At 52.6% G+C, this 25,647-nt stretch overlaps 2 protein-coding genes across 14 annotated transcripts; one reads left to right on the top strand and one right to left on the bottom strand.

Moving 5' to 3' along the window:
- The first annotated feature begins 47 nt into the window (after positions 1 to 47).
- LOC112643332 (tigger transposable element-derived protein 1-like) lies at positions 48 to 25,647 on the top strand. Of its 5 annotated transcripts, none has more exons than XM_025421274.3 (3): positions 13,569 to 13,711; positions 15,345 to 15,775; positions 17,675 to 25,647. In XM_025421274.3, the coding sequence occupies exon 3, from the start codon at positions 17,781 to 17,783 to the stop codon at positions 19,641 to 19,643; it is 1,863 nt and encodes a 620-aa protein (XP_025277059.1). In that variant the 5' UTR covers positions 13,569 to 13,711; positions 15,345 to 15,775; positions 17,675 to 17,780; the 3' UTR covers positions 19,644 to 25,647. The 5 variants fall into 5 exon arrangements, with proteins under 5 accessions (XP_025277060.1, XP_025277059.1, XP_035557601.1 ...); XM_035701708.2 differs by having other exon boundaries at positions 13,686 to 13,795; XM_025421272.3 differs by having other exon boundaries at positions 13,686 to 13,827.
- MZF1 (myeloid zinc finger 1) lies at positions 4,058 to 13,658 on the bottom strand. 9 transcript variants are annotated; one of them, XM_025421243.3, is made up of 6 exons: positions 13,525 to 13,658; positions 11,421 to 11,853; positions 10,808 to 10,991; positions 10,086 to 10,156; positions 9,851 to 9,971; positions 4,058 to 5,679 (listed from the first exon to the last, which is right to left on the bottom strand). In XM_025421243.3, the coding sequence occupies exons 2-6, from the start codon at positions 11,814 to 11,816 to the stop codon at positions 4,226 to 4,228; spliced, it is 2,226 nt and encodes a 741-aa protein (XP_025277028.1). In that variant the 5' UTR covers positions 11,817 to 11,853; positions 13,525 to 13,658; the 3' UTR covers positions 4,058 to 4,225. The 9 variants fall into 9 exon arrangements, with proteins under 9 accessions (XP_025277028.1, XP_025277029.1, XP_025277027.1 ...); XM_025421244.3 differs by lacking the exon at positions 13,525 to 13,658 and adding an exon at positions 13,274 to 13,413; XM_025421242.3 differs by lacking the exon at positions 13,525 to 13,658 and adding an exon at positions 13,146 to 13,285.

Genomic DNA, 25,647 nt, shown 5'->3' with positions numbered 1-25,647 from the left:
CCGCCGCTGCCGCCGCCGCCGCCACGGCCGCCGCCACCCCCGCCCCGCGTTGCTCAGCAATAGGTCTTAATATTCGGACTTTTTCGGCTGGACTCGGGTATTTCCGTTTGTGCCGCCTGTCCCGCGGTCATTTCCGGGGACGCTCGCGGGTCCAGTCAATGGCGGTGCCACCGCCATCTTTAAGTAGGGCAGTTGATGGTCACTTCGTAGGCAGCCCACCCTTGCAGATTGTGGTGGGGGTGGGTCACATGAGGTCCTTGCCCCTGGAGGTCACAGAGGCAAGGTGATCACGGCGGGCCAGAGCCCGGAGAGGCCATAGCCTTTACTCAGAGAGTGCGGGGTCGAGCAACCTCGATGTCCCATCGCAAAAGCAACTGGCTCGCGGAGATTCTGGATGAGGTAAACTAGTAAATAAAACGCGTATTGTGCTAGTGGTAAGCACTTTGGGAGATTACATGGGTGGACACTAGATGGGACGTGGGGCGGGGACCCTCTCGGAGCAGGTCCCGAGACCCAGCGGACACGCTTTGCGATCTTCCGCTGTGTGGCCAGCCTCCACAACGATCGCACACAGCTCAGCGTGCCTCGGAGGGCGGGAGGACGCGGCGTGGGGCGGTTCTATGACGTCCGGCTGTCGCCATGGAAACGGTCGGGCGGGTGTGCAGCGCGGCACCGCGCTCAGTGGGTGGGTGCGGCCGGTGCTCAGTCTCTCAGCACCTCTGCGACCCAGTGCGGCTCCCGCTGTACGTCCCCGTCTGTCTCTGAGGCCACCTGCCGTCATCACCTGGAGCGTTGTGGAACAAGTAGTTTTGGCGGTCCGGTTGAGCCAGCGCTGGGGCTGGGCAGGGGTGCTCACGGGGTCCTCTCAGCCGTCGACCTCTGCCCAGGCTCGCAGTCCTCCCCTCGGGGGAGTGGCCGTTCCATGCCCTGCGCCTCCTCAGACCCGACCTGGCGTCCATCTCGACACGTATCCTCGCTTCAGGAAGTCACCTCCACCTTTTCGTATCTTGGGCTGGCCCTAGCCTCCTTAGAGGCCCTACCCTGTGGGTCTTCGGGTACCACTGAGGTCCCTGGGCTCCACGGACTGATCGCAGCCGTGTCTCTGCAACTGCTACCTCTTTAGGCCCTTCCATTCACAATGCCACCATCTCCCACACTCCTTTCATTCTTCTGGTTGTCCTGTTATTCTAGCCTTGCATTTCCAGCATCCTTTCTTGACTCCTTTGAGAGTTAAGTGCTAGAGAGGTCCCAGGATGAGAACTGGGACTCAGAAGCATCAAACAGCTCAAGTTTGGGGTTGACATTGCAGCCATCTCAGTGTTCTTTCGGTTCAGACATGGCTGGTCATGGGACTCAGATGGTCCTTCCAGATTCAGTCTTCCTCTTCCTTTATCCCTTCCTCTCTGTTCTTCTCAGCCACTCTGCTTTTCCTATCTATGTTATATCTATTGGGCCACTGCCAAATTAGGGTTGATGACCATATTCTGTTTCCGGCCAAAGTCTTGGGGGTGTTGCCTGTTGGTCAGTCTAAACTATGTGTCATTTACCTCGGGCCAATTTCTGAGGCCCATCAGATGATGGGGTTTTGGTTCCCTGAAGAGTTGATGGTGCACTAGCCAGAGCTAGACTCGTGTGGTCTAGGAACTCAAGGCTTTCCCATGGTCCAGGGAGGAGGGAATGGCTGAGTTGAGGCAGAGGGGTGGGCTGGAAGTGGCACACCTGTGTTTTGTTACTCTCATGGCAGAGGGGCACAGGTAGTTTGGGTGGCAATGGTGCCTGTACCCCTTGGGCCTGCATCCTCTTGGTAGGCAGCATAGGGCTCAGCTTATCAGAGGTCCTAAAGGAAGCTGGGGCTGGCACCTGGAGGGATTGGGCAGCATATCACAGGTGAAGAGTGAGGGTGTAAGTGCACTTGGGACCTGTGACTGGGAAGCTAGGGACTCTCTTGGAAAGGAGGGACCAGGAGTGGGAAGGGACGCTGAGTGCTATGGGCCTCCAGGCTGGAGATGGGTGGCTGGGATCAAAGCAGTGCTGGGGGATGAAGGGAATTGGACAGATTTGGGAAGCTTGGGGTTAGAATAACTGGGTGGATGTGGCACAGGGAGGCTGTGCTTGGAGCAAACAGTATGGGCTCATGATCCAGGGACAGGTTAGCTGGGCACTGTTGTAGCTTTCCCAGATGACCAGTACCTTAGGGGTTCCTCTCCTGGCTTCCCCCAGTGGCTCTGAGTGAGGCCAAATGGTTATTCTCTCCAAGCCCTCAGCCCTGCTGATACTATGGTAGTACTTGAGTTCATAACCCCCAAGCTTGGCTTGCAGGTATGTCCCTAGCCAATTGTAGAAATGGCCTTTTGTAGGAGGCTCTCACATCACTCTTCATGTTTCTTTCTTAGAAGACTGGTTTAGCAGGTGGGTCTGTGGACTTCTTAGGACTTTGGACATGGGGCCTTGGCCTCATGTCTCTAAGCCTTTCATGTGTGTTCTAATTTTTCCTGTGTATAATTTCAAGTTCTTAGTCATATGTGTGCAGATTTCTCTCCATGTTTTTCAAACATCATGATGATCAAAAACATGAAAGTGAACTTTCTTGTTTGGTTTCTGAGTATAAAATTCACACAGGTATTGAAAAGAATCCATGTTACAGGATTTATAAAGTTCTGGGAATACTCCTTAACCTCGTAATACTAGCTACTTCACTGTTTGTGTGCCCTTCTTAATCTGACTCCTAGCCTCCACCTAGGGACCCAGTGACTGTGTTCCTCCCCTCTAATTAGTATATCCCAGATCAGAGTCCTCAGAGTTCCCTTTGTGGTTGGAGAGGACAGGAAGTGTTGGCATAGGGCCCAGGGGACAACCCCCCAACTCCGACTGTGTCACATGGGGAGCTGTTCTTTGCCAGATGTGGTAGATGCCAGAGTGTCCCTGGTCCTGGCTGGGTTAGGCCAGGGGGGAGGTGGAAAGATGGGTGGAGTAGGGGAGGGAAGGAAGCAGGGAACACATCTCTGGGATGGCCATTGGCTGATGGCCATCTCTGGCCAAGGCTGGCTTGTCTTCTTTCTCTGATTTCAGGATCTCAGTCTTGTAGCAAAGTCCAGCCATATCCCTGGAAAAAGCTTGGACACATGAGGCTCAAAGGATTGTTCTTAGAACCCCTTAGGCCAAGGGCAGGCTAACACCTGTCCAGAGTGGCGTTTAGGTCCCAAGCCAAATCGTGATGCATGAAGGTCTTTTCTTTGGCACTGCTTTTCATCCCGCTTTCGGCAGCCAGTGTACCCACTAGTTGGAGGTGTAGGGGGCACTAGGCCAAGGTCCTGGACAATGGGATGGAAGGGGAAGATAACTAGGGCCAAGAGTCAATGGCACAGGAAAAGTCTAGAGGGTTCCAGAGATGCCATCCCAGTCTGGACATTGAATCTACACTGGCAGGTATACTTTCATGGAAGCTGCTGCCAGCTGTGTTTCCTGTGACTTGCCAGTGAATGCATTCCTCATAGAGACCACCCAGTATGGGGGAACCCTTGGGGATTGTGCAGCTGGCCAGGCTTGTCAGCAACTGCTCCATGGAATGTGAATGATCACTAGAGGGCTAGGGAACTGGCCTGGGGCCTCCAGTGGTCATTGATTTCTGGACTGGTCAGGGTTCTATCCTAAGGGGGACCTAACCTTAGCACTTGCTGGTAGTTAACATGCATGAAAGAATCTCGATCTCCATATAAAACCTAGTTTTATGCCTAAGAAATGGCTTCCTAAGTTTAAAGTTTTAAAAAACATATCCCCAGCTCTGGCCAGTTTGCTTTTTATACTGCACTTGATGATCTTGGCTGGCTGGGGAAAACTGGGCCAGTTCTTGGCCCCATGGTTGTGTGGGCTGAAGGCATCATGGACAAATAGCACAGGAGCCATGATACAAGGTGGCACCCACAGATGTCGGGAGGTGCTGTTAGGAGTCCATGGCTCTCACAGAGACTGCCTGGTTGGGGAAGTGCTGGATGGGTGGGGTGGGCAGACTGACCCACGCAGGTAGGGAGGCACTGAATGGGTGATCCCCAGACCCAAGTTCCGTCTACTATTTATTGAGCACCTACTAGAGGCTAGGTCCTGGGTGGGCCTGCCTGTACCTAAATTTGATCACAGGCCTCACAACAACCCTGTGAGGTAAGTTTTCTGTGTGCATACACTGCCCTCCCCCAACAAAAGGCCAAAAGCCAAATACAGTGAATGCTGCTTACTCTGCACTATGGATGCGCTGGTGCTGGATGAGCTTAGTACTCTGGTGGAAGCGGCGGCCACAGTCCTGGCAAGCAAAAGGCTTCTCACGCCGGTGGGTGCGCAGGTGCTGCGTGAGTGTGGGCCGCTGGCGAAATGCCTTGCCGCACTCCGGGCACGCATAGGGCCGTTCGCCAGTGTGGATGCGCCGGTGTTGTGTGAGATTAGCATGCTGCCGGAAGCTCTGGCCACAATCAGGGCAAGCAAAGGGCCGCTCACCTGTGTGGATACGCTGGTGTTCAGTGAGCCTTGAGACTTGTGTGAAGCCCAGGCCACACTCACTGCAGTGGTATGGTTTCTCCCCGGTGTGCGTCCGCTGGTGGCGCGTGAGCTTCAGACGCTGGCTAAAGCGCTGGCCACACTCGGGGCAGGCAAAGGGCTTCTCGCCTGTGTGCACGCGCAGGTGCTGCGTGAGTGTGGGCCGCTGGCGGAAGGCCTTGCCGCACTCTGTGCAGGCGAAGGGCCGCTCACCTGTGTGGATACGCCGGTGCTGTGTGAGGTTGGAGCGCTGCCGGAAGCTCTGGCCGCATTCGGCACAGGCAAAAGGTCGCTCACCACTGTGTACTCGACGGTGCTGCAGCAGCACAGAGCGGCGGCCGAAGCGCTCACCACACTCCACGCAGCCAAAGGATTTGTCACCCGTGTGCACTGCCTGGTGTTCTAGGAGCACGGCACGCCGCGTGAAACTCTCCTGGCACTCACTGCAGGGGAAGGGGCCTGGGGGCTCCGGTGCCCCGGGAGGTGTAGGGGGCGTGGTGGTCACAGAGCCCGGTCCCGGGGGGTCCCCATGGATGCGCTGGTGCTGCAACAGGTTGGAGCGCTGCCGAAAGCTCTGGCCGCACTCAGCACAGTGGAAGGGCTGTTCACCTGTGTGCACTCGCCGGTGCTCCTCCAGGCGCGCGCTGCGCACAAAGCCCTGGCCACAGTCGCTGCACACAAATGGCCGCTCCTCAGTGTGTGTGAGTTGATGGCGCAGAAGGTGTGAGCTTCGGCTGAAGCTTCGACCGCACTCGCTACACACGAATGGCCGCTCTCCTGTGTGTATTTTCTGGTGCCTCAGTAGGTTGCTGCGTTGGCTGAACACCTTCCCGCAAACGTCGCAGCGGCCACCTCGTCCTGCCCCGGGGCCTGTGCTGGGGCGGCCTAGGTCTTGGCCTCGACCCCGGCCTCTGGGCACACGCCAGCGGGCATTGGCCAGTATGGGGCCCAGGAGCTGGCCCGGATCCTCGTTCATGGGCTTCTGCTCACCTCCAGGGCCATTGGGGAGCACCACTGCATGTGAGAAGCCACTTTCACAGGAAGGTGACTGCAGTTGGTCAGTGAGGCCAGCCATGCTGAGGTCCCAGGGAATGTGGAGGTGGGGGCTCACAGTGCCTGGGCCAGCAGAGACACTGTCCATGTGGAGCGCAAACCCTGCATTGCACAAAGGGATCCATACCAAGGGAACTGTGCCTGGACCCACTCTGGCCCATGGGAAAGATTGAACTAGAAGGACCTGAAACTAGCCAATGAGCCAGAGGTGACAGGCGCAAGGGTTCTATCTGTGCAGGCCTCCCTAAGGTGGAAACAATGGGACAGAACCTAGCATGAAGGGGAAGATTCAGAAGATTGGGACAAGCTTTCTAGGCCTGGCTTAAGTTTGCAAAAATCGCCTTTCTGGAAGTGCTGTAGGGCAAATATGGGGCAAGAGGCCCTGCACTAGTGATGATGGTTTCCAAATACACAGAAGTGTGAGTAGGTCTGAGAGTGGTGGGATGGGAGGAGGGTAGGCGGCAGGACTTTGGTCTGATGTGCCTTGCTTGAGATGTCCATGGGGCATTTGAGGGACAGAAACTGCATACAGGCTATAGGGTGCAGGAGCTGAAGCTCAGTCTTCAGAGAAATGTGAACATGGGTGCTGTGGTATATGCATGGCACACAGAGCCCTGGCCCTGTGTGTGATCAAGTAAGAGTGGGTGTCTATGGAAGGGAGCAGGTCCTAGCCACACTGGAACACTCCAGCATTAGATCCTGTGTGAGGAAGGAGGTGTGAGCAAATGCAACTGAGAAGCAGGGGCTAGAGAAAGAGGAAGGCTGAAGGAAGTTAAGGAGACTTAAGAGAATAGCAAGGGCTTCAGTCGGTGACAGAAAAGTCTGTAATATGTCAAAGAAAAGTCCTAAATTATACTGCATCAAAGGAAATCATTTGTGCACAGCAAAGACAACCTCAGAACCAAAAAACGAATGACAGATTTTCCAGAAGCAAAGGGTTAATTAAGCTTCTAAGTAAAGAACTTAGAAGACCAGTGACCTGAAAAACAGGCAAATGATGTGAATAGGAAAGGAAATGTAACTAATGCTATATTCCATAAAATATGCTGAGTTCATTCCTAGTAAGAAACTGCCAGTTAGAGCTGTACTCAGCTATCATTTTCACACCCTCCTTGGAGGGACCCAAGTGTTTGCATGCCTTGCTGGTGAAGATTAAATGGGAAGCCAGTAGGGCAAAACTACATTAAAATGGCAAACTTCTCATACTTTGATCAGCAATTTCACTTTTATGCACCTCAACAGTTGTGTTCCCCACTGTCCAAAATGACCTATACATGAGGTTTTTCAGTTCGTCACTGAAAAATTCCTCCAAAGGAATATCAGTAGGAGCCTGAAGGACAAACAGGTATCTCCACAGTGAGCCACAGTTGGGATCCATGCAGCTGTTCAGAGACAAGTGTACTTGCTGCTGTGTGAAGTGGGAAGATGCACAAAAAATGTCAGGTGTGAAACCTGGTGATTAGGCCTTCACATGTGTTTTAAAGGGAAGAAATATGAACTTGAATTTGTGTCTGCTCTTTTATGAACAAAATCTTTTTGGAAGAACACCCAAGATGATAATGTTGGCTACTGAGAAACAAGACTGTGTAACACAGGCAGGACAGGGAGGGGCATTCTACTGTGTACTCCCTTGTGCCTTTTGAATTTTCTATCATATCATTAGCTATGCAAAATAACATGATGAAAACAATGGCTGCAGAGATGGTCAGTTGAGGGGCAAGGAGAGCAGGCAGGGGTCCTGATGGAGAGACCAAGGTAACTGAAGGGAATCAGTGTTTGAAGCTGGGAGCTGCAGTTGTCAATGGAGAGACTGAGAAGGAACCCACCATGGAGTCTGAGGTGGTGCCACTGGTGTGGATGGAGAAAACTGAAAGACTGTGGGGTTGTGAATTGAGAGAAGCAGGTCCAATCTGGAGGCAGTGGTCAGCCACAAAGCACAAGGCTAAGCCTGGCCAGCCAGCTGAAGACTAAAACAGCAGATGGGGGATATGCTAGATCCTATTCTTTCAACTCCAATGTCCAGAAATGACAACAGAACCTGAGAAAAAATTTTAAAATATTTTGGGCTACTTCAAAGGAAGAAAGGACAGTTGGTGAGGTTTAGGAATCCTCAGCCTGGGGATGCCTCGGTGGCTCAGCGGTTGAGCATCTGCCTTTGGCTCAGGGTGTGATCCTGGAGTACCAGGATCGAGTCCCACATCAGGCTCCCTGCATGGAGCCTGCTTCTTCCTCTGCCTGTGTCTCTGACTCTGTGTCATTAAAAAATAAATAAATAAATAAAGGAATCCTGAGCCTGTGCAGTGAGCTGTAAAGCTCCTGGGTCATTAGACCTAGGGATTAAAGCCAGGCTCTATCATGAAGCTGGAGTTTGAGGATATGGGCTAGGTTAGTACAGTTGATCCACACAGCTGGCCAAGAATAAGCTGCTTGCTTTGGCTGGGTTCCAGAAGTATCTTCACTCAACGTCCTGGGGCCCAGATGATCTTTCCATTTCAGGGTTATGATGGATCCTGTGGCAGACTCACCTACCATGATACTTAGGGTAGAGACAAATAAGAAGCTTCTATAGCTATGAAGGGCAGACTGTCAATGGTTGGAGAATTCACACCTGGGATCCCTGGGTGGCGCAGCGGTTTGGCGCCTGCCTTTGGCCCAGGGCACGATCCTGGAGACGAATCCCACGTCAGGTCGAATCCCACGTCAGGCTCGCTGCATGGAGCCTGCTTCTCCCTCTGCCTATGTCTCTGCCTTTCTCTCTCTCTCTCTGGGTGACTATCATAAATAAATAAAAATTAAAAAAAAAATAAAAATAAAAAAGAGAATTCACACCTGAAGAAACCAAACTAGCTAACCAGCCTGGAAAGGGCACTGAAATATGTCCAAATCCTCGAAGGATGGATCAGCATCCACAAAACAAGGACATGATGAAAAACGAATGATGAGAATCCTTATTGACAAAACATAGTGAATAAGGAATTCTGGGTATCTATGTTTGTTCCATCCTGAGACAACAGTAAAAACCACAACAAAGCTTTCTGTTTCTTAAGGCATAATATCCACAAAGATTAAAGAAGAGGAAAGGAAACAAACTCCTGACATCTTCTATTCTGGAAAGCTGAAGGGTAAATAGTAACCTTGTAGCAGATTGTAGAAGGTGAATACCAAGCCAGCAGTGAGGAAAAGGAGGGAAAAAAATCAGTTTGACCTTAAAGACGACTTGAAAATTTTGGGAGTTAGAAGTACCAGGTAGCTCTGGCCATGGAGGTGATGGGACAGGGGCACCAAGCATGTTGAGGAGACTGTTCAGAAGCAGAAGGTGGGCAGGACTATTGCATGGAACAGCCCTGGGCTCTGTCAGCACAGAATTCTAAGCAAATAGTGGGCACTGCTATAGCTCTGATGCCTGGATCTCTTCTTCCATCCTGGCAAAAGGCTGGGTGGAGGGTGAGACACCATACCAAGGAAGCAATATAGCCAACAGTGAAGTGATACACATTCCAGAAACAAGGAACAATAGAGGGAAAGGAAATCAGAGAAACAATTCAAGCGTTTCCCATAATTGAGAGAAAGGAATTTTCAAACTGAAAGGGCTTATCAACAATGATGATGAAAAAGCTTTGAAATTTAATTAATAAAAATTCTTCATGCAGCCCAACTAACCTAATATAGAATGTTAAGTAAGTGTGTTTTAGAGATGTAGCATCTCAAAACTTTTTATCTCCCATACCAGAGTTTGCAGGAAGGTCCGCCAGAATAAGAGAGTAAACCAAGAAAGAGGAGGGGTCTAAGAAACAAGGAAGAAGAGGCAGGGAAACTGGCTGATGGCAGACTGAGAGCAGTACAGCTGAGGGGCCTGCTGTCCTGCTTGATCCATGCCCACCCACTGTCCACTAACCTGCTGTCTTTGCCAGATCCAGACCCTCCCTCCCCTGCTACTCAATCAGTAGGAATGCAAACCTAGAATCTATGGGCCATCCAGGATGCCAGGGCTGGGAGAAGTTGGGGATATGGTAAAAACAGGCTCTGCTCTCTAGAGGTTTTACTGTGGTGAGGAGCAGCAGCTGGAAGGAACCTGAAGTCAGCAGAGGGCTTAATGGAAACCCCAGCAGCCTACTCCATGCCAGTGGAGAGCAGAGAAGGAACAGTCCATAGAATGGAGGAGCCTAGAGATACTGGAGTAAGAGGGCCACATGAGCAGGGCCAGGAGTGGGATAGGTAGATGTGGTGCTGCCCATGCAGAGGGCCCAGGCCCACCATGCCCGGTCTCACTCACCTGGAGGGAAGATGCCCCCAGCTTCCTCCTGCCACAGGGCCCCAGGATGCACCCTCCATGAAGGCCCCTCAAGCCCAGTCTCGCTGTGGGGAGAGGCCTGGTCCAGCACTATCTCACAGCCCTGAAACCACAGTGGTCACTGCTCGTCTGCCCAGCCAGGCTTAGGGAGGGACCTACCTGACCCCCACCCACTGAGGCTCCCCAGAGAGAGGAGCATGGCCTGTATGGGACTCACCTGGGCCTCTTTAGGCAGGAGAGTAGAAGTGGCTTCCTGGGGAGTGGCTAGAGGCCCAGAATCCAGAAGCTCTGTAGAGGAAGGTTGGGGTCAGGTGGCCCAAGGGTGTCCCCACCCCAGTGCCCTCCTCAGTGGTATGCCAGATGCTGGAATCCACCTTGAGGTTGGAGTAAGGCAGAACCCCCTGGAAGGCCATAGGAAAAGCTGTACAGGATGAGACAGGCTCAGGTCTGTGCCCTGCACCCCTGAATGAGCCCTGAGCAGGATGGCCAGTGAGAGTGGAGAGAAGCACTGCACTAGGGTCCACAAAGGAATGATGGAGAGTGTGGGTGGCCAGCTCTAGCATCTGCCTGGAAGGAGTAAAATAGGGAGGGGCATACCTCCCAACACCCTGAGGTCCTCCTTCAGCCATACCCACCCATATTCAAGCCTGCTGCCTGCTCCCCAGAGACCAGCTATTATCTCCCGATGGAGCTCCTTGGAGAGTAAACCCCACATGCCCTCCCAAGCCAAAACCCCAACATGTCAGGGGAGAACACAGAACCATAGCTGTGACAGTCACACTTGGCATGTGATGAGCAGATGGCCACTGGCTAGGCAGGATGTAGGGGACACCACTGCATAAGAACAGTTCTACCCAGGTGACCTTTAGGCTATTGACACCAGGCAACTCTGGTCTACTCAATCAGGCTTTGGATCATGCATGCCTTTCCCACCCTTACCTCGGTTCTCTGTAACCGTGGGCTCCTCTTTCACCCGAAGGCCAAGTGGTGACTCTTGTCTGACTTCAGATGGTGTCCTAGGGCCACATTCTGGAGTCTGAGGCTTGGTTTGAAGGAGGGGCTGGAAGTTGGAGGGCTCCATCTTCTCTGATAGCACCTCCTGACCCTGCACTTGGACTGTGACCTGGGGAGGTGTCCCCCACCATCAGGGGCCCATGCAGAGAGTCGGGCTGGGCACAAGCAGGAGGTTCATGGGCATCTACCCCATCACAGGACCTGACCCACTAGATTCTCAAGGACCCACATCCCCTCAGCACTGAGGAGTGAAGGGACCACGTGCAGTTTGCTCTCCTGCTGCTTACACCCATGAATGCCTATTGGTCTCCCTTGCTCCCCACCCTGCATCCCTTCCATGTCCATGACTCCAGCTGATATAGGGATGGGCCTGAGAGGCTGGCTGTGGAACCTTGTCTACTCTCACACAAGGTCTACTCCAAGGGAGCCACTTCCAAACCACAAGGAACAGGTGTCTGGCTGAGCATGGCACTCCCCAGGATGAGGCAGAGCTGGATGCGGTTCCAGCCTGGGCCCTGGCTCAGGACCACTGACTCACCCATCTCCGGGGGCCTCCTGGCTCCCGGCGCAGCCCCTCAACCAGGGCAGCGGCCTCCTCAGGGCTGCCTGGCTGCTGTCCCTCCACGCAAGCTTGGATCTCAGGGGGCAGTGCACACAGGAACTGTTCCAGTACCAGGAGCTCCAGCATCTGCTCCTTGGAGTGCACCTCTGGTCGCAGCCACTGGCAGCATAGCTCCCGGAGCTGGGCCAGGGCCTCTTGGGGACCCACTGCCTCCTCATAGTGGAAGTGTCGAAAACGCTGGCGCGCAGCCTCTGGGCCAGGATCCCACCGGGTGGCCTCACCCTCCTCCTCAGAGTCCTCCAGCTTCACCATGACAGGTCCCTCATCTTCCAGTGATGTGTGACCTGGGGAGCCTAGTGCTGCGGGTCTCATTGGAAAGACTGGGCTGGGGTTCCGAGGATATCTTCCCCTAGGAGAGGAATATGATGAGGCTACTGCAGGGAGAAACTGTGGCAGCAAATGCTTATTAAGCATCTACTGTATGCTTCGTTGTTCCATCTTCAGACCTGCACCGAGTGGAAGGCAGATGAGAAAACTGAGGCACAGAGAGGTGGTCACATGCTAGACATCTGTGTCTCTGGTCTCTAGCTGAGACTTACACAGTCTCTGGCATTCCTTTTCTCCATATATAGGGTGCTTCTTAGGCACAGTAAGCACTCCTTCTTCCCTAAATCCTGCCCTTCAACACACACCACCTCATCCCTGCCTTGTGGCTCTCCCCCTGCCAAGTAAATGACATCTGCAATGTAAGTGCCACTACCACCCACCCCCCAGGACTTCCCATGCCCACCCAATACCAGCCCATCATTGCACCACCCACTCTCCCATCTAGTCTCTCAGACCATTCCCTTCTGCGCTCAGTCCCATAGGGCAGCCTCTATCTGTTCCCCACCCCCAGAGATGGGCAAGATCAACTGGGCAAGGCAGCTTCCCCTCACCCCCATTCAGCCTCAACCTCTGAACCGGCCCAACTTATCACACAAGGTAATGCCCCACCATCTCTTTAGCTTCCCGATTTAGGCGGGTTTAGGTGGTGATGGGAGCTTACGGACCCAAAAAGGTCCCAAAACAACTGGACCAGGTGCCTGCAAGCAAGGTGGGAAAATCTGATCTTGCCTATTAGCTATGTAACCTTGGCAGATTTCTGTGAACCTCAGTTTCCCCATCTTTACCATCCCCGATAAGTGGGGATGCCCCTCCCCTTCCCCGCCATTGCTGCACCTTTCGCAGCTGGGAGTAATGTGCGGGTTTTGTGAAGGAATCTGAGTTTATTAAGTGAGTAGATTCGATTTCCAGGGCCTCTGGATCCCGTGAGTCAAACTTCCGACCTGCAACCTTGGGAGAAAGTTGGACCGTTTTTAAGCCAGCTAGCCACTGCGAAGCTTTCTGAACTACAGTTACCAGAAATCTTGGAGGGCAACTTCCACTTTAGAGAGCATCCCATCCCTACCTCCCCAGGCAGGTCAAGTGCCGCCATGGCAACCAGGGGGCGGGGCTCCCAGTCCTTGTAGCTGTGGTAATGCAGTGAGTGAAGAGCGTCGCGCGACAGCGCCCGGCTCGCTGAGAATGAGTGCCTAGGCCCCTACTCCGCGCTCCAGATCCCGCTGGATAGCTGGAATCCAAGAGTCCGCAGCCAACAATCCGCAGCCACCAACCGGGTCCCTGCCCAAGCCTTCCCCGTCGGGAGGCCTCCGCCCTCACCTCCACGCTCAGCCGGCCGCTCCGCGCTCCTAAGCATGCGCACTCGCCGACTTCCCCCTCCCCGGCCGGACTATGTCTCCCAGAATGCTCCACGCATCAGCCCGAGTGCCACCTTGCCCTTCCCCTACCCTCGCCTCCTTTTCCACCCTCTCCCCTGTTCCCCGGGGTAGCGTTGTTGCAAAGATCAGATCAGACGACCGTCCGCCTCTTCCCGCGCTCCCCGCCTCAGATCCAGGCGTCCATGCCCCGTCGACGTGCGCAACCTTCTTTGGGGACAGCGGACAGCAGCACCGTCTTCCCAACCGCGCATGCCCCCCACCACGTTTTCCTCAATTCTTTACGGGCCTTCCAGAGATTAGCAGGGTTCTGCACCAATTACCGCTCTCGCTACGACGCCGTCAGATCACATCTCCATGGAAACCACCTGCAGAAAAGGTGGGGCACCGCCTCCACCGCCCGCTCGGACTTCAAATTGAAAAGAGGCTCGGCCCAGGGCTTTCTGGGAAGTGTAGTCGGATGCGCCGTCCGTGCGCGCTTGCGTCGCGCGACGCCGTTCCTTTGTGTTGGTGAGCGGGTAGGCGGGCCTGGGAGACTCCATGGTAACCGGTTGGGCCAACCCGTAGGTCTTCAGCACGACCTTGCGGGACCTGGTGGGCGTTTGAGAGGCGATGGGGGTCGTGGGGTAAGGGCTTGGGTAGCCGACAGGGGCAGAGAAGCCGAGCAAGACAGTGAGGAGAGACAGACACAAAGACAGGGCAAGGAGAGGCCAAGGGCCCACTGGGGGCAGAGAGAGAGCTGAGGAGAGGCAGTGTTCAAAGTAATTGAACAGGGATCCCTGGGTGGCGCAGCGGTTTGGCGCCTGCCTTTGGCCCAGGGTGTGATCCTGGAGACCCGGGATCGAATCCCACATCGGGCTCCTGGTGCATGGAGCCTGCTTCTCTCTCTGCCTGTGTCTCTGTCTCTCTCTCTCTGTGTGTAACTATCATAAAAAAAAAAAAAAAAAAAAAGATTTAAAAAAAAAAAAACAAAGTAATTGAACAGATACAGAGACTGAGACACTGGTAAGAAAGAAAGTCAACAGAGAGGAATATCTACTCTCAGAGACCTAGAGAATGTGAAAAGAAGCCAGAGGATCAGAGAGTCAGGGCCGGTTAGACAGGAGTGTCAGAAAAGTTAGAAAGAGGGAGGGAGATCAGGAAGGGATGGATATGAAAGAGACAAAGAGGGTGAGAGAGAATAGATTCACAAAGACAGTGCAAATATCGAGATTCAAGAGATAGACAAGGAATACTGGCATACAGAGAGACAAGAGGAGAGAAAGGGACAAAACTTTGAAATACAGCAAAGATGGAGAGTTTTCAAAGACCTAGAGAAGGGGGACAGCAAGAAGTGAGACAGTTGGAGGTAGACTTGTTAGGAAAACTTATCCAAAATTTGACGGGGGACGCCTGGGTGGCTCAGCGGTTGGGCGCCTGTCTTCTGCTCAGGTCTGATCCCGGAATGCGGGATTGAGTCTCGCATCGAGCTCCCTGCGAGGAGGCTGCTTCTCCCTCTGCCCGTGTCTCTGCCTCTCTCTTTTAGTCTGTGTCTCTCATGAATAAATAAATAATAAAGTCTTTTAAAAATTTTGACAATAGGACAAAAAGATGATTGGGAGCCCTCTCTGCGTTTCCTGGCATTGTCTATCAAGCCAGCTTCTGATTCCCGAAAACGAAGTAACACTTTCTCTCTTAAGTACCTTAAAAAAATTTTTTTTATTTATTTATTCATAGAGATGCAGGGAGAGAGAGAGGCAGGGGGAGAAGCAGGCTCCACGCAGAGAGCCTGACGTGGGACTCGATCCCAGGTCTTCAGGATCACGCCCTGAGCTGCAGGTGGCGCTAAACCGCTGCGCCACCGGGGCTGCCCTCCCTCTTAAGTACCTTTTGATCAGAATCCAGGCTGCAAACGCTTGTGGTTAGAGTTGTATATCACCTCTAGGACACCGAGCAGAAACTGAGACACCCGGGCCCCCACCTGTGGGGCACTACTAATTCGACTTTGGGCTTTTATTTCAGTGCTCCTTTTTCTCACCTTTTCTGTTCTTTCTCATCTTTCTGGAACCACCTATGTCATCCTGCTAGTTCCCTCCATGAGGTAAATAACTTTTTGACACGCAATCATAGAGCTTATTTTTAACTTTTAAAAAATATTTGACAGTATGAGCGGAATGAATTCTTCAGGATGGGAGACAAACCGAGAGAAAAAGAAAACGGACATAGCCGGGAAGGAAAGGACATAGGGAGGATGATGGAAAGTCACACAAAGTAGGCGGCGGGAAAAATTCGAGAGAAATGAAGCAGCTTCGGGCAGAGAAAGCCTCCGGCGCCCCCGGCTGGACTCTACGCGCAGCGCCCCCGTCGCCGAACTACATTTTCCGGCCGGCCTGGGAGCGCCGGGCGCAGGGCTCAGAGCCGTCAGGGGCGGGACTCCTCCAATCTCGCCAGTCCCGGTCAGTCGGCCGTCTCCGCGGATAACATGGAGGCTGAGCTCAGCCGCCTCCAGAAAAAGGCACTGTAAGGCAGGAGATGGGGAAGAGCCACAGCCCCACCGGCCCAGCAGAAGCAGCTGGCCCGCGTCGCGGTCTGGAGGTGAGGACGGTCGGCCGCGCGGGGGTCCGGTCTCCGGTGGCGGGGGCTGGGACGCCGTTTCCCTTGGTTCCGAAAGGCGGGATGGGAATGGAGAGAGGCCGCTGCGCGCTCAGCCGGATGGGCGCGGATGGGCCAATCGGAGCTTCCCGCGGCCCCGCGGCTGTCGGGGAATTGTAGTCTCACCGGGACGAGCCCTGTCTCCCATCCAGACCTTGGGCAGTGAGCCTCTCCGCTTGGGGCTTGGAGACTTTCTCTCAAGAGTGAAAGAGGGAATGAATGAATGAACATATCGGTGAATTAATTAAAATTTTTGGGTGAGCAGAGGAAGGGATGGATGTTGGAGAAAGAACAATGGGGCGTGAGTGGTTCAGAATCCCGAGACTCCTTCCAAGCTAGAGGAGCCTTTCCCATGCCCACCCACCTATCTCTGCGTCCCAGGCTCGAGGGTCCTGTGGCCTGTACTACCTTGTTTCAAGCATGTGCAGCCCATGGATCATTGAAGGTATTGATGCTATACCTATAGGTGCCATAGTCGGCGCAAAAACAGACTTGTCACTCATTTGTCCATGCTTTCACAGGCAGTCCTTCAAAAAAAATTTTTTTTTGATCAGGTGCTACTTTCTCATGGTTCAAAATGCAAAAGGGACAAGGTGAAAAACCTGCCTCCCACCGCTGCACTTTATTTAATAATTTCTTCAGCAAACCACTACTGCACACACTATTCCTGGGCCTGGACACAAGGGAAAGATCAGCAGACACAGCTACTATCTTCAGGCAGCATGTGACAGATGCACCAAAAAAATGTCGATGGGGAAGGCCTCTTTGATTAGGTTACTTTTGAGCAGAGATCTGTAGGAGAGGGAACAGGCCATGCAGATAACAGGGAAGAACTGGGCCCTGGGCGGAAGGAAACAGGAGCACACTTAGTTGGCCCCAAGGATGTGGGCAGGAGTGAACAAAGTAAAGGAGGAGGCTTTGAGGTGCTTCACCAAGTGCTTGGTGAGGATTGTGGCTTTTACTTACAGCTGGGAGGTCTCTGAGCAGAGCAGGGGTAGGATCATAGTGCTTACTGAATCTTTGTGGCTACTGTGTGGAGAACCACCTTTGTCCTCTATTCCCAGGTGCTCTATGATTGATGGCATGAATTAGGTTGGCTTCCTTCTGCTTTAGTTTATGACTGGTGTAACATATTACTGAAAAAATGAGGGGTTTAAAACAACAAATATGTATTATCTTAGAGATTTGGAGGTCAGAAATCTGAGATGGATCTCCATGGGTAAAATCAAGGTATCAGCAGGGCTAGTTCTTTCTGGAGGTTCTAGGCTTCAGTGGTCACTTGCCTTCTTCTGAGTGAAATCTTTTGCCTCCTCTTGCAAGAACCCCTCTGATTACATTTAGGACCCATTTGAATAAACCAAGATAATCTCCCCATCTCAAGATTATTAATTTAATCACACCCACAATATCCTTTTTGCCATGTAAGGTAACTTATTCATAGGGATTAGGATGCCTAGTGCCACCTCCGGAAAAAGGCACTGTAAGGCAGGAGATGAGGAAGACCCGCAGCCCCACTGGCCCAGCAGAAGCAGTTGGCCTGCATCGCAGTGTCTAGACTATCTCATGGTTGCAAGAGGTCTGCTAGGGGAAGAGAGCAGAATCTCCTAGCAGATTCTCTTGATCTCATAAGTTAAAACTAAGTGACATGCTCCTCTAGATATAAAGAATGCTTGGAAGTGAGTGTGCAGTGTTTTTAGCAGTCGGGAAAGAAGGGACTGGGCATGCCTCTGAGGCAATGGTCAGCAGTGGGGAGTACTCTGTTGTCAGAGCATGGGAAGGCCAGCTAGTAGTTGGGACTTCCAAGTACTCACGCATTAATGCCCATGTGTCCTTGTCCTACAGGTAGAGGCAGGTGTGGCAGGAGAGGCCAAGAGGCTGCCATTGTGGGCACACACTGGACAGGCACTGGGGAGAGACCTCATCAAGGCACGTGGCTCAGGGAGGCGGAATGAAGACAACTCCCCGGCTGCAAGTGTCAGGGAAGGCACCCCTTGGTGGGATTGGTCTCCGCCACAGTGCCAAGCGGGACCGAAAGTCCATCACACTGCATGTAAAGTTAGAGGTGCTTCGGAGGTTTGAGGAAGGTGAGAAGCTAACTCAGATTGCCCGAGCCCTGGGGCTGGCCACCTCTACCGTCGCTTCGATCCGTGTCAACAAGGACAAGATCCGGGCCAATTCTCAGGCAGCCACACCTGTCAGTGCCACACAGCTGACCCGCTGCCGGGGTGTGGTGATGGGCCATATGGAACGCTTGCTCAGCCTATGGATTGAGGAGCAAAAGCGGCAGAACCTGCCCATCAGCACACTGCTCATTCAGGATAAGGCACGACGGCTCTTTGTGCAGCTGCAGCATGAGCAGGGCAATGGCACTCAGGCTGAGACCTTTGGGGCCAGTAATGGCTGGTTTGCCCGATTCAAGGCTCGCCACAATGTGCTTTTGACAGATGAGCCATCCGTGGCTGACACCCAGGCTGCTGCCCACTACCCCCTAGTGCTGCGCACCATTCTGGAGGAAGGCTGCTACTCACCACACCAAGTCTTCAACGTGGACGAGACGGGCCTGTTCTGGAAGCGGCTCCCAGAGCGCATGCTGCTGGCACTGGAAGGGGCAGCTGGGCCTGGCCTCAAGGCCTCTAAGGACCACCTGACCCTGCTGCTTGGTGGCAATGCAGCTGGTGATTTCAAACTGAAGCCTCTGCTGGTGTACCCCTCAGAGAACCCACGTGCTCTCAAGGGCTGCTCCAAGGCCAGCCTTCCTGTGGTCTGGCGCTCAAATCGCAATGACTGGCTGACACCCAGCATCTTCCAGGAGTGGTTTACTGGCTGCTTCTGCCCTGCTGTAGAGAACTACTGTGCCAGCCACGGCCTCCCACACCGTGCCCTGTTGCTCCTGGATGGCGCGCCCTGCCACCCTGCTCACCTGGATGGCCTCTCAGCCCATGTGAGAGTTGAATTCCTGCCCAAGAACACATCGGCCCTGATCCAGCCCATGAACCAGGGTGTCATTGCCACATTCAAGGCCTATTACCTGCGCCGCATGCTCAGCCAGCTAGTCCAGGAGACAGCTGGTGAAGACCGACCCTCTGTGCAGGAGTTCTGGCGAAGCTATACTGTTGTGACCGCTGTGGACAATATAGCCGAAGCCTGGGCAGAGCTGCAGCCTGTCACCATGAACAGTGCCTGGAGAAAGCTCTGGCCCGAGTGTGTCCCTGCTGGCACACCCGAGCCTGACACTGTGCCTCAGCTCCGCCGCAGCATTGTTGCACTAGCTAGCCATGTGGGCCTTGGAGATGCAGCTGAGGCTGATGTTGCCAACCTACTGCAGGCCCATGGGGAGCCCCCCCGCCACGGCATCCCCCAGGATACAGAAGATGGGGACATCAGTGGCTCTGGGTTGCCTTGGGAGGCAGGGAAAGGCTCAGTTTCCAGAAAACCAGAGCCAGATTTCACAGAGGCTGTGGTGGGTGCAAGGACTGAGGAAGCTGGTGTGGGTGCTCTGAGCCCCGAGCACCTGGCCCAGGCCCTGTCTCACTTTGCTGCTGGTTTACGAGTCCTCATGGAGAATGATCCAAACCGGGAGCGCAGCCTGCGGGTCTCTCGGGGTGTCCACTGTGCCCTTGCCCACCTCTGGGAGCTGCACTGGGAAGGGAGGCGACAGGCTCGGGCAGCTGCATCCTCAGGAGGCCTCACTGCAGTGGCAGCAAGGGAGTTGGCAGGAAACCTGCCTTTGCCCCAAGTAGGGCCCGTAGAGGGTAGAGAAGTGGTTAAGGGCACACGTCCAGAAGGGCAGACCTCTGGCTGTCCTGTATGATTTGGGGCTTGGACTTGACCTCATGTGATCTCTGTCTAGTGATGTTTTGTTTCTGGAGGTCAGATACTGCTACTTCTCCCACATGGTTCTCATATCTCATGATCTGTGGTCTCTGTATAGTGACATACAGCTCCAGGCTTGGGGAACAGAAGGGTGGTGGTCTCTGATTGGCAGATGAATTGTAGGGCCCAGGAGTGCCCTCCCATGACAGGGACACATCCTGTAGTATGGTAGTTGCCCAGCATAGCCTGCCAGGGCAGCTTTCCTTGTGGTGAGAGGCCAGAAGTAAGATCAGCCTCTTCCATTTTCCAAACTTGACCTCTCCCTGCACCGTTGTGACCCTTCCTTGCCAACTTTAGATGAGGGTTTCCTGTTCTGGGCATGTCCGTTCTCACTTTCCATGCCATCCTCACGTCTTCTGGCTTCCATGGCCTCTGTTGACCCGGGTCTCTGGTACCTTCTCTGTGCCTGAGCACTTTGATACTGTGGATTTTGATACCAGGGATCACTTCCTTTGGAGATGTTTTCTTCCTGAGTTTCTGTGGTATAGTTGTCTTGGCTTCCTTCCATCCTCTGAGGTTGAGGCTTTTGTGACTGTGATGGTCTCCCTATTCGGGTGCTCTTTGAAAAATACCATCCACTCCTAAGAACTCAGTGATCAACTCAGGGTTAACTCCTAGTACATTAGTTACAGCCCAGCCTCTCCCTGAGTTAGATCCAAAGCTCTGATTCTGATGGACACCCACACACACACAGTTTTATTATCTCCCCTAATTCCAGTTTGTTTTTCTGTCCCTCAAACTGTAACAACGGGCATTGTGGGGTGTCCATCTGACTGCAGAAATACCACCTGGGTCACCAAAACACATGAGCTGCATGAGCCATAGGTGGTGGGACAGGGGTGTCTGGGCTTTGGAACTCCTTTCAAATACAAGTGCACATACACACACTCACACCAAGTAATAAAGATGAGAGAAAGGATTCCTGCTACTTCTGTCAGCTAACACTGCATTGATGGGCTTGCTGTCATATCACAGGGGCTGGGGGCCAGGGAGAGACTTGAACGGCCAGCCTTATTGGGAGAAAGGTCATATGAGGCCCCATGCTTGCTTTCCTGGGGAAAGTGGTAAGAGGGATGACAAAGAGAAGGGAAGCTTTTCTTAGGATTCTGGTGACAGACTGGATTAATTGATTGCACAATTTGTGAGTACTTGTAATATGCCAGGTGTTGAGGAGACCAGAGTGAGACTGACTTCAGGAGCTGCCAGTCCAGAAGTTATTGCATTCTATGTGACAATGATACGGGAGAGCTTGGTTCTTGTCTCACGGAGTCGAAGAATGAATCTCGTGGACACAGGAGAGTGAGTAAAGTGATAAAAGTTTATAAGTAAAGAAACAGAGAAAGCTCTCAGGAGTGAGAGGGGTCCCAACAGGGTTGCCCCTGAGGGCTTGTAGGGTTGGTCTTTTATTGGAAGCCTAATCTGGGAACCTAAACCCCTTTTTTTTTTTCCCTAAACCCTTTTAACATTATCTATTGACATCACATTGAGTAAGGACTATTGATAACATCTTTAATGGCATACTTCTTTGGGGTCTGGTTATTCTTTGTTGGTCACAAGTAGCTGTTATTACAAGACACCCTCCCCACCCACACCTTAGGGCAGGGTGGTCTGGCTTGTTCCTTAATCTCTGGTTTCCTTACAACTCAGCAGTTTTAGGATTTTGTGTGTGCTTCCGTGGCGCCCTACCTAGCCCTGTTTGTCCCTAACTCAACAAGGCTATGACAGGTGACTCAGGAGAGACCCCCACCTAGCCCGGGATAGAGGGTAGGACATAATAGATAGGCTTTCTGGGGAAATGGTATCTTAGCTTTCAGGGACCTTGCTGACAAGAAACTAGTCATTTCAAAATGCTGCGTGTTACAGAGGGGCTTGACAGAGGCAGCCCAGTGTAGTGGGGTGATGATTGGTGAAGCCTAAAGACCAGGAGAAAGGGGTATCCTCTGTGGAGGCTGAATGCGGTACAGCAGCTGAAGGAGACAGGTGACCAGGTGGGAATCGTTAAGGCCAAATCTGAATGTGTGGAAGGAATAGTTACATGACCAGCCAATCGTGGTCATCCAGGCGTTGTGTAGCGGAGATGAGGCACGCATGGGCCGGTCCAGGCAACAGGGCTTGTTTTTTCAGAGCCAGGGACAGCGCCTGACCCTCAACAAACGCGATGCGGGAGACCCTGGATTCTTCGACCAGCAGCCTTCCCAGGCCCCTGAACATTTCAGAGTGGCCCTGGTGGTGGATCAGGGAAACCCGGTGTCTTCTGGGAAATGCAGTGCCTGCAATTCTACAGGCTGGTTCTCCGACACTCTTGGGAACTACATTTACCAGAGAGCCTGGCCAACAGACTGTCTTCCGCGCCTTTCACTTCCGGGCGTGGGCCGTTTCCATAGAGACTAGAAGCACCTGACGCCAGTTTCCCTCACCTCTTGGCGTTTTTGCGCGGAATGGTCGAGTGGGGGGCGGGGGTCGCACGCGAGGGGAAGGGCACAGGCGCCGGAAGCGTCAGTGGAGGGGCTGGCAGCTTCTGGTTCTCGTTGCCAGGCTGGGGTTGGTTGCTGTCCCTGCACAGTGGAGCGGTCACGTGTGGCTCCCGGGGGTGGGGAGTGTGTGCGTGAGTCGCGAAGTGCAGCCACAAGTATTCGAAAAGGCCTGGGTCAGGGTGTGTGCCGCCCGGCGGAGGGCGGCAGCGGAAGTGGTGAACAGAAGCACCGCCGGTTTCCCAGAAAGCCCTGTTAGTCCTCGAGGAAGGGGATCCGGGGCGCTTGGGATGCGGAGTGTTCCATGATCGCATCCTGACCCGGAAATGATTCCGGGCTGAGTTCGTCTTTGGCCGCTCCTCCGGTTCTGCCCTCCAATGGGCGCTGTTAACCTCCCTGAGCCGAATTTCTCGGGCTTCTCTACAGCAGTTCCCTTTTAGATGGATACCCAACCAAGCTCTTTCAAAACTGTTCTTACTTCCTCTGCGGAGGTCAATTTCCGTAGCCCAGGCCTGAATTCCCTCTTTGCTCCCACTACGCGTCCTGCCGTCTGTATGTGAGAGTGCTCCGGGAGGGCACTCCACACTCCAGGATTAAAGTGCAGACCCTTACACGGCCGAAGGCTCTGCAGGATTGCCCTGGCGACAGGGCTCTGGCCTGATCTGATCCCACTCCCCAGAATGTTCTCTCCTGTAGCTTCCTCAGGACACCTGACAGCCGGGTGGGTGGGTGTGTGGGGGGGGGGAGGGCGGCGGGCGCGGGAATGGAGCTGCCGGGTCTGGGGAACCCTGACCAACCTTTTTAAAAACACGTGCTGGCAATGAAAATAGTCCCTTTGAAAAGTTGCAGTGGTAACAAATGGCCGTTCCCCAGCTTCCCAGATATCTGACGGTATGTAGAGATTTATAAAAGAAAAAAACGATGTTGGCCTCCAGTTACTTTACCCAGGTTTGCCCATTGGGGGTTGGTTCTTCAGGCGCCATTTCTGAACATTTATAACAGCTCCTGCGTACGCTCACACACATATATACCGGAGAGGTTTATGGTTTTAAAGTGTTAACATTAGTGGAATCACCGGTGGGGAGGTCCACAGGTTACTTTCTTGTTTAACATTGTAGAGTGGAAATCTCTCCTTGTCATTTTTTGATCTTACTGGTTTGAGCTGAGCCTTTGAGGTTCTGTAGGAGTCTGCCATGGGGGGAGGAAGGCCTTCCAGTGTAGGAGTCAGCTATTGCCATCCCTGTGCCTGGCCCATGCTAGCTGCACTGCATCTGTCCGTAGCTTCATCTTGCCCTTCCAGTCTGTCCCCCACATCACTCTTCCCAGTGCGTGGCAGATTGCATCCTTCACTTGCTCAGACCCTCCCTCGGCACTGACCCTTTGCTAGTTCTCACCTGCACTTCTGCTTGACTGCTGGTGAGGTTCTCTTAGTTCATCGGAACATGACAAATCCATGCCCCCTATCCTCAGGAACAACTCTTCTATCTTTACCCAGTCTGGCATCAGCTATTGTAAACTTCTGCAGGGGTGAGTTTGCTCTCCTCTTAACCAGATTCCCAGTGCCAGGTGTTCTTTTAAGGGCACAGATGGGGAGGCTGGAGGTATCCCCTACCAGGTTGCCAGCTGGCAAGACTTGAGGGGCCCTGATTGGGTAGGCATTTGTCCCAGGATGATGGTGTGTGGCCTGAGTGAGTGCAGGGGAGGACAGCTTCCCAACGTCTCACCATGGCAGCCCCACTGAATGCATGCCATGTTTCAGGCCATATAAATCAAGCAGGGAAGGAAACAAGATTTCTGCCCTATTGAAACTTAGTCTATTTGGAGAGTTGGATAGTGAGACCACCAGTCACAATTAGGGTGTCCTTTCTCTGGATGGGGTGGAGGCACAAGGAGGTGAGCACAGAGGTCAGCCTGGCCAGGGATGGCTTTGCATTTCCTGCCATGTGGCATTTTCACCTTAGCTACAGGTATGCCTGTATGCCTGTGAGGAGGGGATAACGATGAAACAGGCAGGAGAGATGGTTGGTTAGGATGCCATCATTCATCCTGGCATTTGTTCACACATTTGCTACGCATAACCTATGCAGTGACTTTTACTTTCTTGGTTTTCTGTATCAAGAGGTAGAAACCATAGCAATTAAAAACAAAAACAGTTTTACTAAGTTATAATTTACATACCAAAAAAAGTACAGTCCCTGGATTTAGTATATTTATAATATTGTACAACCATCACCATTGCCTAATTCCATAATTTAAGCATCTCCAAAGAAACTCTGGAGTCACTCTCCATTCTTTTCCTAATGCCCTGGCAACCATAAAAAAAGAGATAATTGGGGATCCCTGGGTGGCGCAGCAGTTTGGCGCCTGCCTTTGGCCCAGGGCGCGATCCTGGAGACCCGGGATCGAATCCCACATCGGGCTCCCTGCATGGAGCCCGCTTCTCCCTCTGCCTGTGTCTCTGCCTCTCTCTCTCTCTCTCTCTCTCTGTCTCTCTCTCTCTGTCTCTGTGACTATCATGAATAAATAAATAAAATCTTAAAAAAAGAGATAATTATGTACCACAACATAGATGAACATTGAAAACATTACACTCATGAAAGAAGCAAGTCATAAAAAGCTACATACTGCATGATTCCCTGTAATGAACTGTCCAGAATAAGCAAATCCATAGAGACACAAAGATTTTCATTTCTCTTGGTTATTTACCTAGAAGTAGAATTGCATGGTCATATGGTTAGGTTGTTTGACTTTTTGAGGAATGGTAATGCACCACTTGTTTTAATAGAGGGGATTTTAATGTAAATAATTTAACCAGTTATTGAAGGAGGAGAAAAGTAAAGAACTTCAAGGTATCATGGCAGTAAGGACTGCAGGGAATAGTATCTACTCCTAGAGCTGTGGGAGCAAAGGGAAGAGATTGGAATTAAGACAATTAGAAACTGAAGGGAGGTCCTGAGACCCAGACCCCTGAGCAGAGGCCACTGCTGGATGGTGCTGGGGTCTCTGAGGGGGACATGATGAAGCTGGTTCTGCATGTGTTGGAAAAGCTGCAAACTGGATTAAGTTACTGTTAAGGGGGGAAAAAGTTACTCTTAAAGGAAAACCTTGATAATGCATGACTTTTGCCTAGGCATGAACGTGAGGTGCAGGTGAAGCATTTTGGAGGCATGTAGTCCCTGTGGGGTGTTCAGTTGTGCCCTTTTCTAAGCCTGTTACCAATGTTTGGAGGTGGACTGTCTCCTGACCAACATCCAATGTTTGCTTCCTCCTTTGAGGTTTGTCTCCCAGTTCTAGTTCCCAGCTTCCCACTGAATGGATGCTTAGGTGATGCACACTGTAAGATTTTGCAGGGCACCTGGCTGGCTCAGTCAGAAGAGCATGGGACTTTGATCTTGGGGTCGTGAGTTTGAGCCCCGTGCTGGGTGTAGAGATTACTAAAGAAAGAATAAAGTTTAAAAAAGAGAGCGATTT

The sequence above is a fragment of the Canis lupus genome, chromosome 1 (assembly GCF_003254725.2).
Source record: "Canis lupus dingo isolate Sandy chromosome 1, ASM325472v2, whole genome shotgun sequence".
In the NCBI taxonomy this organism is placed as follows: Eukaryota; Metazoa; Chordata; class Mammalia; order Carnivora; family Canidae; genus Canis; species Canis lupus.
Note: the sequence above shows the minus strand (reverse complement) of the source record. Positions and strands in the feature narration are given on the sequence as shown.

Coding starts and splice junctions, on each gene's coding strand:
- MZF1 (XM_025421237.3), bottom strand. CDS start 11,918: ATGCTTAATAAGCATTTGCTGCCACAGTTTCTCCCTGCAGTAGCCTCA. Junction 10,992..11,420: donor CAGGAGGCCCCCGGAGATGG/GTGAGTCAGTGG, acceptor ACACCTCCCCAG/GTCACAGTCCAAGTGCAGGG. Junction 9,972..10,085: donor TCCTGCCTAAAGAGGCCCAG/GTGAGTCCCATA, acceptor CTGTGGTTTCAG/GGCTGTGAGATAGTGCTGGA.
- LOC112643332 (XM_025421275.3), top strand. CDS start 17,781: ATGAAGACAACTCCCCGGCTGCAAGTGTCAGGGAAGGCACCCCTTGGT.